The sequence below is a fragment of the Cricetulus griseus genome, chromosome 3 (genome assembly GCF_003668045.3).
Source record: "Cricetulus griseus strain 17A/GY chromosome 3, alternate assembly CriGri-PICRH-1.0, whole genome shotgun sequence".
NCBI classification, from domain to species: domain Eukaryota; kingdom Metazoa; phylum Chordata; class Mammalia; order Rodentia; family Cricetidae; genus Cricetulus; species Cricetulus griseus.
The window spans coordinates 166,700,525-166,714,163 of record NC_048596.1 but is presented as its reverse complement, the minus strand read 5'-3'; the positions used below and the strand labels follow the sequence as shown (position 1 = coordinate 166,714,163).

Sequence of the window (13,639 nt, the reverse complement as noted above, 5' to 3'; positions counted from 1 at the left end):
TGCAATGAAGCCCCTGCAGCTGGAGTTAAGGCATTTGTGGCAGCCTGATGTGAGTTGTAGAGACAGGTCCTCTGCAAGAGCTGTATGCACTCTTAATCACTGAGACATCCTCTGAGGCTCTAATTTACATTGTTAAGTACTGACATAATACATAAACATATGATAGTAATAACTGCATAAACTATATTTGCTATACAATATTTTATATATAATTACTATGCACTATGTATAATTTTATTCATCAAAGACATGGATATCTTCAGCTGCAGTGGCACTGAAACCTTCAAGTGATCTAAGTACTGACTATATCTTATAAAGGGGCTTTCAGGTTAAGAGTGGGAATAGTAAACCCACTTAGGGTGGGCAAGAGAGTCCACAGCTGATCTCCATTTGTCTTCATGTTTTATTGGTAACAAAGGAGCTCTTAACTACAAAACTATCATTGTAAAGCATATCTGGGAAACAAACTTCAAGAATAGAAACATTCACCTTCAATATTCTTCCGGTGGCAAGGGGAGCATAGGAACATATATGTGGTAGATATGGACGCACATGTGTGCAGCTGTGCATACACATGGCATGTGTGTGTGAAGGCCAGAGATTGCCACTGGATATCTTCCTCAATTGATCTCCACTTTAGTTAAGGAGGCAGGGTCTCTCTCTGATTTGGCTAGTATAGCTAGCCAGTTTCCGCGAAAGATCCCTGTTGCTAGGTAACAAGCTCTGGGATTCCAGGTGGGCTATCACACCTGCCTAGCCTTTATGATATGCCAGGGATCCCCAGGTTGATCTTCAGGCTTATATGGCACATGCTTTATCCACCAAGTTATAGCCTCAGTCCTTCAGTTGTAAGTCTGACATGTGTGACACCTAGTAACTAGAAAATTATACTGCATGAATGGTTCATGAATCCACAGGAGACCAAACTAGTGCTATTGGAGCTAAGATAATCTATAATTTAAAAGGTAGAAATAGCATCAATTGAAAACAGCAATCAATTCCCAAACTGTAGGAGTCCCACACACTATACTCATGCACAGTAACAGTTTTGAAATTCTTCCAAGTATTATGTGGCAATCAGACTTAGTTCCTATTAAAGTAGAGTCCTTAGCTTTCTGAAATAAAGAAGGTATAAAGAAAAATCAACTCATTCATTTTCTTTAATTGAGAACTATTTCTATTTCTGGGGTAAGTAAAGCTGATGAATACTCTTGAGATTCAACTGATCTTAAACATCATTCATAATGCTTGATACTTTCAGAAGAACACAGAAGAAGGAGGTCAAACAAGACAAAAACAGTGTTGAGTGCATTTAAAATATTTTTTGTTATTCATTTTTATTTTATGGGTACATCACTTTGCCTGTCTGTATGGATGTGAATCATTTACATGTCTGGTGCCCATGGAGATCAGAAGAGGGTGGAGGGATCCCTCTAGAACTGGAGTTACAGATGGTTGTGAGCCAGAGCCTCTGAAAGAGCAAGTGTTCTTAACTACTGAACCATCTCTCCAGCTAGTCCAATGCATTCCTCATTGTTCAAAGAGCATGCAGCACAAGGCATAAATGATGTATTCAGTAAACGTGTTGATTTAAGTTGCCAAAAGGTTAGAAGAAATAAAGATTCAAGGCAAAAGATAGTAATAAGGTAATTGTTTTCAAAATGCTATGATTTGTCATGCAGACATAAGTAGTCTTCTACCAACAGCCATTACCATGTGACTTAAATTGTCTGAAGCACAAATATATTGTCGTACCAAAATGCTAACTATACCTGTTAAAATCTACTTGATAAAATGGTAACTCCAAACTGCTGATTCAAAATGCCATGAATGTTAAAGTTCCAACAGAGCTTTCAGTGGTAAAGCGAAGTCCTTAGTTTGATCTCCAGTGTGCATACATGTACACAAACACACGCACACACACCATATAAACACATCCTAGGAATTAATAAAAGTCAAATTATGCTGACTACTTTACAGGTGTTAGGGAGGTCTCCAACACTAAGGAAAAAAATGAATTTTTAATTTCAAAAGTCTATAAAAGAAAATTTGGAAGTGATAAGGAATATCTTGTTAATAAAAAGTTTCTAATTGGATATTTACCTGATGCTGGCATAGATTTTGGAAAATTAACAAGGCTCGTCTCTGAAGCACTCTGGAGCTCCCGAAGTCGAGTGAGGTACTGCTGCTGGCCCAGGGCACCATCTTCACCATCAAAAGGTCTTTTCTGGGCAAGCCCCTGCTTCTGAAATGTCAACTTCAAACCACCTTCCTATTAAAACAAACAAACCAAAAACATTATTAAGAGAAAATGCTAAGAAAAATCTTACTGTAGGATATCAAGAAAAATAGTTTACTTAGAAAGAGTGAAGGCAAAATCCCTGATATACTACCGAGGTTCTCCTGTTTACAAATCAACATAGGGAAAACTCATTAATCATTTCTATGATGAATATAAACCATACTTTTTCATGTGAGAAGTACATGATAGCTGTAACATTTTCAACTTCAGACAGATATTTCTAGGTGCATTATTTCATGACATTTTTAAGGACATCACCCATACATATATATATATATGTACACGTATACATTTTTTCATATATGAAATATGGTCTTATTGTGTGCCCTCAAGTTATCCTCAATTTCTTCCTGCTCCTTTCTTAGCCTTTAAGGTGCTAGGATTACATGTGTGTCCTCCACATTAAATATCACCCATATTTTAGATATCAAAAATTAAGTTTCAAAGACCATCTTAAAATAATAATGGGGCACAGTAAATGTTTAAGAGAGAAAGTGCACTGATATACCACATAAATATTGTATAAAAAGACCAGAACAGAAATTGTCATATTTTTAAAGAAACATCTTGTTCAGCAGAGAGATATTGTTCAGAAGAGAGACATATTTAATGATGAGCCCTTTAATGGGATATTCAACTTGAACAACCTAGGTATGAGAAGAGAAACAATCTAAATACCATGGAACAAGTATGTGAAGGAAGGAAGAGTAAGAGCAGGCAGCCATCTGCAGGAAAAGCATGCTGCACACCGCAATCGCAACCAGGCCCTAGGGCAATAAAAATACACATACGTCTTTGATTTTCACTGTAAACTCCTTTTCGCGTACATGCTTCTTCACCTTTGACATCTGTGTTGACTGCTCATGATCTTCTTTGACAGCAACAGCTGGGGGTGTTGGGACACTGGGCTCGCTATATTCTGTAGCTGCTCCTGGGCTATCCAGCAGTTTTGTAGTATAGAAAGAAGCCACTGTATTAGCATCATAATTTCTTCTAGCTGAAGGCCACTTCCCTTTCAGAACTGTTTGACAAATACTGTCCAAGCGGTTGATCATTACCCGATCCTACAAAAACAGATAACAACAAGGCATACTCTTTTAGTAATTAGGCCAGAACTTTGGAGATCAAATAATCTAAAAGCTCTGATGACTTACATACACCAGGTACAACTCTGTGGGTAGTATGTATGTATATTCTTATATGTATTATAATTCTATAAATTATTCAAGTACAAATTCCCTTTAGTGAAGTTCAAAAGCATTATACCACAAAGGTATTTTTATTATTTTAATATTTTATTCCTACAACAAAGTCTGGCCTTGAACACACTAAATAGCCCAAGGATGACCCTAAACTTCTGATCCTCTTATCTCCACTTCCTAGTTGCTGGAATTAAAGAAATATAATACAGATGAGTGCCATAGTGCCCAGTTAAACCCGAGGCTCTGTCCATGTTAGGCACATACTCTATTAATGGAGCTATATCTGTAGTCCTTTTTTTTTTCTTTGTAATAACAAATGCAATACAGAGGTTCATTATTTAAAAAGAAAAAAAGCAACTTAGACATATAGAAGGAGAACAGGGTCCTCCATTTCTCACTTCCCAACCTCATTCCTAACGGTACCCTGTACTAGTCTAGTCACATATGGAGGATTATAGTAATCCAATTGTAGTTGCTTTTACCACTGAATGTACCTATTTAAAAGGAACCTTTTGGTAGGTTACAACTACAAAAGGCATTCACTGTCCATCATTCTAAACATTCTGAAGCTACACTGAAAAGCATAAACATGTAAATATAACTCATTTAATAGGCAGTAATAAGTTTTACTTTTGCTGCAAATGTCAGTGACTAATTTTTTCATAAAAGAGTATCTACCATTAGGCCAGATGTGGTGGTGCAAACTTTAATTCCAGGATTCTGGAGGCAGAGGCAGATATAGGCAGACATCTGGGAGTATGAGGCCAGTCTACCAGCCAGGCCAGGACAGCCAGACCTGGCCTAAAAAAACAAAAAACAAACAAAAAAACCAAAAAACAACCCCCCCCAAAAAAAAACCAAAAGACAAAACAAAAGAATGTCTACTATCAAAGCTATTCAGAAAAATTTTAAATGATCTATGTCAACAATAACTTATTCTTTTACCTTTGGCCAATATGAAGCTGCCAGCATATATCCACCTTGTAATAGGTAAGCAGACTCTGGTGTTCCATTGTTTGCCTGGAAACTATCCTGGGTCTCATCCTGGGTAGTGCTCAGTGATGCAACACTTTCTTCATCATAAGCTTTCACATGAGGGGCTCCCTCTAATTAGAACAATTATAATCACCTTTAAAACCCATATAAAACTTTTACATTCTTTGCATACTTTTACAACCTTCTGTAATTTCTTAAATACTCCACAAGTCTCTAAATAAGGTAACTCTTAGACCTGGACATGCTCCATTTGGCAACCCTGAAAGTTATGCCTAGAGAACTGTGACAAGGGACTCTGGCTCAAGTGGAAGATAAAGCTCTCTAAGCCAGAGAGGTTCCTAAACAAGCCTGGTGCTGACTCATTTTCTTGTACCTGAACTGTTTGCCTGCTGTAGACACCCACAGAAAAGGACCACCCAGGACTACTCAGGTGAGAGTACATCCTTCTACTGATACTCGTTTGTCTATTTAATCTAAGATTCCTGGTAGTTCCTAATAACATCCTTTATTTGTTCATTAATAAACTTGTTCTGAGGAAAACAGTAAATAAATTTAAGGCAATCATAAAGAATGTAAGCTATTATGTAAAACTTCAAACTCTCCTGTCCATCCATTTAGCAATGCCTTGAATACAGAATAGGGATTATGTAAATAACTCTAGCTTCCCCAGTCATGCTTTTGTAAGAAAATTTATAAGCATAAAAATTTAAGCTTACAACTTTAAGCATGCTTCAGTTATTTAAACCAAGTTCTATACATTTGCATCTGAAAAACTGTCAGAAATTAACAAAATTATGCATGTACCTCGCTTTTGGACTTCTTCTTCACTGTCACTTTCTTCAGATGATGATGAAGATGATGATGAGGAGGAGGAGGAGGAAGAAGAGGATGCTGAAGAACAAGATGAGGATGAAGAAGAACTAGAGCCTGATCGAGAGTGTGAACAAGAGGAAGAGGAAGAGGAAGAGGAGGATCTGGAAGAACACGATGAGCGCTCAGAATCAGAGTCAGAGTCGGAACTGGATTCTGACCCTCTTTTGTGGACTCTCTGTTTCTTAGACGCTGGGTTTGGAGTTAGGGGTTCTGTTCTGGCTGCAACCATGCGTCTGTCTGTGTCACTTTTCCCACCAGATTTCTGGTCTCCAGTAGCCTGTGGTAAAACACCGTTCTTTGGACTTACAGGCTCAGATTTAACTCGTGTCCTTGTTTCCACAGAAGACATAGATTCTTCTTCAGAAGACTCTTCCTTAAGGTTTTCATTTTTAACTTTTACATCCTCTAGAAGAGTACTTTTAGCATCTAGCAGTCTAGGCAAAGAGGTAAGAGGAGAAGCAGAAAGTGCTGCTTGGTATTGCTGTAAAAGTGGGGCACAAGTCCTTGAATGAGCCACCTTACTCTGACTGTAGTTCCTTTGAGCTGCCATAAAAGACAGTTCAGGATCACGTAGAATGTGATAGTCTGTCCGGCTCACTCCATGCTTGGCAGCACCAATAAGCAAATCCCTATCATGAGGGCCACATTCCCACCAGATAGGTAAGTCTGGATTTGGATGACAAAGCTTCAAGCGTTCAAACAGCTGTGGATGTCGAAGGGCCTGCTCCCGTACTTTCCTTAGGAGTTCAATGCGATATAAAGTCCGAGAAGCACGCTCTTCTGTGATTGGTTGGATAAAAATATTTGGATCCACTAATTCTACATTGAAACAAAGACCAAAATATTAATTCAAAAATGCTCTATGGGAGATTTAATGTAAGGTAACTTTAAAAATATAACTCTATACAATATCATTATAATTTCCAGAATTGCACATATGAAAATTGTTTTTTAAATTGCTAAACTCACAATACACAAAATATCTATATTTTAAAATGAGTAAGTAATATATGATTGCTTCAGAAGTACGTTTCCATAAAGAAACTCTTGTCTATTGATGTTGGCACATGCCTTTAATCGCTTGGAGGCAAAGGCAGGTGGATCACTGTGACAGCATGGTCAGCCTGTTCCACAAAGTGAGAGCCAGGACTGTCACACAGAGAAGGCCCATCTTGAAAAGCAAAAACTAAAACTAAATAAAACAAATGTAGGGTAAGCTAGCCTACAAAGGGATTTTGATTGTTTTTTTGAGACAGGGTATCTCTACATAGCCCTGGCTGCCCTCACTGCCTCTTTCTCCTGTGTATGCCACTATACCCAGCAACAAGAGGATTTTTCATGTTTAAGGTAAATATCATCTATCAGGCAAACATCACACAAGTTACTGGAGACAAGGAGTTCAGCTTCAGCATTAGCTCATAGTGCATTAGTTTTGATGAGGTTCTATCTTTGTAAATCTGGAAATCACTTTTTAAAATGTCTTATTACAATAATGCAGGAACCAACTCATAGAGATACACAGAAAAACCTCGTCTAAAAAAAAAAAAACAAAAATAGATATATAAATAAATAAAAAGAAAAATAAAGTGTTGGGATTATAGTTTATAGATTGCATCCTACAAATGAGTCCAGATGAAGGAGAATTCTTCCTTGCAGTGGGACTACACAGAAAAACTATTGCACACAAGACTGAATATACAGCAGGCATTAAAACCAATAGATTCATTTTTTATTATTTTTATTTTATGTGTGTGTATTATTTTGCCTATATACACATGCGTGTACCCATGTGTGTGCTTGTGGCCACAGGAGGCCGAAGAGGTGGATTTCCTGAAACTGGAGTTACTGATGATTATTGGCTGCTATGTGGGTGCTGGAAATCAAACCCGAGTCCTCTGAAAGAGCAGCCAGTGTTCTCAACCACTGAATCATTTCTCCAGCCCATCAATACATTTTTGAAAGTCTGAGCAGAAACAGGATTTCTGAGACTCAAAGTTATTTGTTAATTATATGGGAAAAGATAAAGTAGAAAAACATATCATAAACTACCTTGACCAAATAATGATTCAAATGAGTATTGTTCTGACAGCACAGACTTCACAGCATTATTAACTCATTATACAAAGACACAACAAAGTAGGCATGGTGACACACAGCTTTAATCCCAGCACTGGGGAGGCAGAGGCAGGAAGATTCATATGAGATGAATCACATGGTCTATATATTAAGATCTTGTTTCAAAAAAATAAAAAAGAAAGAGACACAACATGGTTTTGTGTTACTCTTGCCAAAATGAACACAATCCAATTATATGAAAACTCAAATCCAATTAGAAGGAAATATGGCAAAATGACCGATGATACTTTCAAAGACTTTAAGGTCCCATTATGAAGAGGAACAATGAGGATACTCAAGTACCACATGGGTGTCCTAGAAAACAAATGTATGTCAGTAAAGGCCTAGTGTGGTAGTGATGCGTCTAATCCTAGCATGACGAAAAGAGAAAGGAGGATTATGAGGCAAGAACAGTTTGGATTATAAGTGGGTTCAAGGCCAGACATGCTAAATGGCAAGAACCTGTTTCAACACAAGCATCAAGCCCCCAAAATGAATAGGGGTAAACAAACAAACAAACAAACAAAAAACTGGTTAGATTCAATCAGTGTGTATCTAATGATTTAGCTAGCATATCTGGGAGGCAAAACTGTTATCTGTGCTGAGTATGGGTAGTCTGTTTTCCTTGTCATTATTTCCTGAACAACAGAGAATAATATTTATTTAGTACTTACATTGTGTTAGCTATGGAAGTAACAGCAGACTGAAACTACCCTGAATATCCTGACACTGGGTAATCAAGAGATTTGCTACATTATTTGGCAACCTGACAATAAATCTGCTCAGAAATAAAGTAAAAACAGAAACCCATGTGGAGTTTTAGTAAGCTACTTAGTTTTTACTTTGAAAGAAGAGACTATTGGATTTAGTAGTTAGGAATCATAATCAATAAAGAATGGATGGCTGGTTGAGGTAGATACATGCCTTCAATCCCAGCCCCTGATGGTTCTCTACGAGTTCAAGGTCTACAAAGTTAGTTCCATGCCATCCAAGGCTACACAGTGAGAGCCTGCTCAACACACACACACACACACACACACACACACACACACACACACACCAATGACAACAATAACAGGGGAGATGGCAAGATGGCTTAGTGAGTAAGAATGCTTGTTTAAAAGCCTGATGACATGAGCTTAATCTCAAAGAACACACTTGGGGGAAGAAGAATAGCAACTCCTACAGATATTGGGCTCATATGAACAGCAAACAAATGAAAGAACAGGAGGACTGCACACAGCATAATATATGCTGAAAGAAAGTGCTGATACAATGGCAACAAGCGTTTTCTCTGGGCGTCACAGGAGACATTCATCCCAGAACAGCAGCTTAGCTGAAGAGTAAGTTAGCTCACTTGTCATCCTCTCTAAGCTGATCTTACCAAAATTCTTTGAATAAGGGACCTTATTCTCTACAAATTATTAGGTGAACAATCCCTTTCACAGTTTTTATAAGAGGGACTCAAAATATGTTATCTCTGTTTACAAAAAAAGATACCCTTTAATGTTCCCTTTCTCCCTCTCATAAAGCTATTGTTAAACATACGTTATTTCCCATTTTTAATTGATTTTGAGAATTTCATTCAATGTATTATGATCATTTTCACCCAAAATTCTCCCAGATCTTTACTTGCTTGTGTACCTATTCAATTTGTGTTCTATTTTTTTCTAAAGCCTCCCAAATACAGTTTGTACTACCCTTATGCTCTTAGATGTATGGCCAGTCACTGGAGCATGGAAGACCTATCAGGGGTTTTTTCCTGAAAGAAAACTCTCAGTTGTCCAAAGCTCCTTAGCTAGGGATGGGTATTCTTGCCTGTTTCCCCTCTCCATGTTGGGGTTTTGCCTTGAGATTGCACAGGTCTTATATGTGCTGTTACAACTGAGAGGAAGACCATAAGAGCCAGAGGTAGTGGATGAGTACAGTGTTTTTTTTTTTTTAAAGATTTTATTTATTTATTTATTATGTATATAACATTCTGCTTCCGTGTATATCTGCACACCAGAAGAGGGCACCAGATCTCATAACGGATGGTTGTGAGCCACCATGTGGTTGCTGGGAATTGAACTCAGGACCTCTGGAAGAGCAGTCAATGCTCTTAACCTCTGAGCCATCTCTCTAGCCCCGAGTACAGTGTTTTCTTGACACAGCACATATTATTATTATTATCATTATTACTTTGGTTTTTGTTTGAGCCAGGGCTTCTCTAGATAGCCATGGCTGGCCTGGAACTTATTATATAGAACATGCTGACCTTGAACTCAAGAGACCCACCTGCCTTCTGCCTATTTACTACTAGAATTAAATAGTTGGTTTAAAATTGTTTCAAATTTGCTGTGTATTTTTATTTTCTTTACCTCACTGAAATAACAGGTTTTAAAAACTTAGAAATTTCTAAATTTTGTTTCTTTGATTTATACAAAGGAGGGAAAAACCTTATACATACCTTCTTTGGAAGGAAGACGACAAACCCTCCGACACATGGACATGAACGCGTACAAATACTTCTCCAAACTGTTATCAGTTTTCTTGTGTAGCCTAGCCATAGCTCTGAATTTCGTCCAATCAAACTGGCCTCTGTCAGGGTCAAAAACTACTCCAAATGTAGACACAACTCTATAAAAGTCAGCTTCTTCTCTCCTTGTCCATCTATAGAGAACCAGATTAAGAAGAAAAAAATATACATATCACTAAAATGTTTATTAATGGTGAAAATAATGACTATAACACAAAGTTAAAATACTTGTAGTGCCAAAAACTTTACAGGATTAAATCCACATTTTAGCCTTGAAAATAATTTTAAAATTCTAGTTGACTCATCCATTCATAACTTGATTGATACATACTGCTCTGCTCCTTCAGACATTGCTAACTGGCTTCTAAATATTCACTAAATGAGAAAACATTCATGGAATACAAAATTACATGATCCTGTTCTTAAATAAAATGACAAAGTGTTCTTAAAGACATCTGCAATATAAAATATTATTTAGTATAGAAAGAAAGAATTTCAGGAGGGGAGAGAAGACAGAAGGGTCTATTCAAACTTAAGTGATCAAGAAGAGCATCAATGTGCCAGGAAGACGGCTCCGTGGATAAAACAGTGCTTTCCACCAAGTATGCTGATTGGAGTTTGATCCCTAGGACACATGGTAGAAAGTGAGAAGAGACTCTTGAAAGCTATGCTGTAACGCCTACATGTGCATATGCACACACAAACATGTGTGTACACACACGCACACACCACCACCACCCACAAATAAAATAAGGTAAAAGAACCATAAATGCATCAAGGGTGAGTAGCACACTGCAGAGTAAGATGGGACAAGGCTACAATTTGGGTGGAGGGAGAGGCACAGAATAAGCAAAACAGGGAGTATTCTTTACTTCAGGGGTTGGTAAGTATTACAGATTGACAATGATACAGCTTACACTGAGAATAGAGCAAAGAAAATCTGGGGTCTAGTTACAAAAGCTCTAAATGCCAGGCTAACAGTAATCTCTTTTCAGGTGAGTGCTTCTGATACTGAGAAAAAGCATTGGCAAAGCTTCTGTCAAATGTTAATGGCTCATTTTTATCATAGTCATACATTAATGATCATAATACATCAACCTATGTTCAATTCCCAGAACCCATGTAAACAGAAGATTAATGTGGGGAGCTGGAGAAATGACTCAATAGTTAAGAGCACGTATTGCTCTTGTAGAGGACATGGGTTTAGTTCCCAGCATCTACATGGCTGTTTACAATCACTTGTCACTTCAATTTCAAAGGATATCTAATGCCTTCTCCTGACCTCCGTGGATACCAGACACACACGGGTGCACAGACATATAATGCAGGCAAAACATTTATACACATAAAAAAAAGTTAATGTAACTATGACATAAAATATAGCCTGAGAAACTAATTGAGTAATGAATTACAGACTTGAGTAGAAAGAATATACTGGAGAATGAAGGGTGTACTAAAGATTATTCAAGACAGAAATAAGCAATAAAGATGACAGTGATTATCATCACAAAAATTGCAACCTAGAACAAGATTCAGAAAAAAATTATCACCATAATATCTTATGTGCTATTGTGGTAATGATGCAGTTTAGTTAGGTAAATGCTCTATGAGCACATAAAAAATGAGAAAATGCTGTGATCTGATGTAAAAACAAACCAAATGGGTCATGTGCCTATCTCTGAAAGACAGGTTATGTTATGGACTAGTGGATATAAAGAAGGCTATTTCGGGTAACAGAGACAACATTAATTGGGGGACTAAAACAAAAATCTTCTTGGCTGAGGAAATAGTAAAGTTAGAAATGTAAAGTAAAACATAAAAGAGGAAGGGCTGGAGAGATGGCTCATCTGTAAAGAGCACCAACTGCTTTCATAAAGAACACAGCTTCCATTCAGAGCATATACTCACAATCAGTAATTCCAATTCCAGGGGATTTGATGCCCTCTTCTGGCCTACTTGAGCACTGCATGTACATGATGCACAGACATACATGCAGTCACAACAAGTACACACATAAAAAAATAACAGGAGCTGGAAAGATGACTTAGTGGTTAAGAGCACATACTACATTTCCAGAGTACTTGGTTTGACTCCCAGAAACCACACTAGGTGGTTCATAAATGTCTTTACTCCAGCTTCAAGGGGATCCAACATCTCTCACCTCTTAAGGCACCTGCATTCACACACATACACATACCCAAAAAATTAATAAGAAAATCTTAAAAAAAAAATCTTTAAAAACAAGAAAACTCTAATTTAGGGGCCGCTGAACTTAGACTTCAGAATATAACATTTTATACTCATGCAAAAATATGAGCAAACAGTGTCATTAAAAAAAAAAAAACTATTGTCTTAGGGAAATTAATCCATATCTTTTATACAAGAAGGGCCAAATAAATTAACAGTGACTACAATTCTTTACCAGTAGAGATGGAATCTGTGAAGTGTTAATCTAATTAATCTTATCAATAAGAAATCAGGAGTCAAATTTTGGGCTAAGAGCCTGAAAGATCAGAGAATCAGGAGCAGCTGCTGGTTGCTTCCCACCTCTTTTGTTCCTCTGTCCAAAAGGGGCAAGATCCTGTATCTGCCCCGCCTTACCACTTCCTGTCCCTCTCTCTACCGTCCTATAAGCCTATGGTCAGCTAATGGCTGGCTTCACACTGTGACTCCAAGCAAGCTTTATTTGTATGCAGTAAAACTATATACACAAAATACAATAACTACATACAAATATATACATGTAAGAATTACATTAACAATGTCCAGTACACTTGTATTTGACAAATTCAGAGAAAATACTCCATTATCTATCCTATCTTGGTGAATCCAAAGTGTTATACCTAAATCACTTTCTATCCTATCTTGTATTACTAACCCAAAACTATCCTTTTATGTCTTTCAACCTTATTCACTTTACATCTCTTTTGTGAGTTTCTTTTCTGAATTTGTTAACAAGGAAAACTGTACACTGTGAATATATGTTGCAATGATTGGTTTAATAAACAAATTGACCGGCCAATAGCTAAACAGTATACAGTAAGGCAGGAAAGACAAACTGAGGATGATGGGATGAGGAAGGGTGGAGTCAGGAGATGCCAGCCAGCTCCCTAGCAAGCAGGACATGTAAAAACTAAGGTAACGGGGCTGGAGAGATGGCTCAGAGGTTAAGAGCACTGACTGCTCTTCCAGAGGTCCTGAGTTCAATTCCCAGCAACCACATGGTGGCTCACAACCATCCGTTATGAGATCTGGTACTCTCTTCTGGTGTGCAGATATACATGGAAGCAGAATGTTGGATACATAATAAATAAACAAAATCTAAAAAGAAAAAAAAAAACTAAGGTAACGAGCCATGAGTCATGTGGCAAAGCATAGATAGAAATATTTAAGTGTAAGAGTTAGCTCGTAACAAGTGTGAGCTACTGGACGAGCACTTATAACTCATATTCAGCCTCTGAGTCAGTTATGTGGGTCTGGCAGTCAGGACAGGAAACATCTGCTCACAAATCTGCGTTTCTTCCCTTCAGCATAGCCTAGGCTGGTTCTGTGACAATTCTGACCATAGGAAGGTGGCAGAATGGCATTTGTAACTGAGGAGAAAAGACTTGAAATCTGCAGCCTCTATACCTC

General features: G+C 37.6%; 1 protein-coding gene across 11 annotated transcripts in view; it reads right to left on the bottom strand.

Annotated features, from left to right (window-relative positions):
- The window catches only part of Chd9 (chromodomain helicase DNA binding protein 9), a 231,300-nt gene that overhangs the window by 14,860 nt on the left and 202,801 nt on the right, over positions 1 to 13,639 (bottom strand). For 10 of the 11 annotated variants that reach the window (XM_027405561.2, XM_027405565.2, XM_035442580.1 and 7 more), the window contains 5 exons: positions 9,938 to 10,140; positions 5,305 to 6,192; positions 4,450 to 4,610; positions 3,094 to 3,366; positions 2,104 to 2,272 (listed from right to left, as the gene is read on the bottom strand). In XM_027405561.2, coding sequence (XP_027261362.1) covers positions 2,104 to 2,272; positions 3,094 to 3,366; positions 4,450 to 4,610; positions 5,305 to 6,192; positions 9,938 to 10,140 — 1,694 coding nt within the window. The remainder of the gene's footprint in view (positions 1 to 2,103; positions 2,273 to 3,093; positions 3,367 to 4,449; positions 4,611 to 5,304; positions 6,193 to 9,937; positions 10,141 to 13,639) is intronic. The other variant, XM_035442579.1, reaches the window with a different exon arrangement.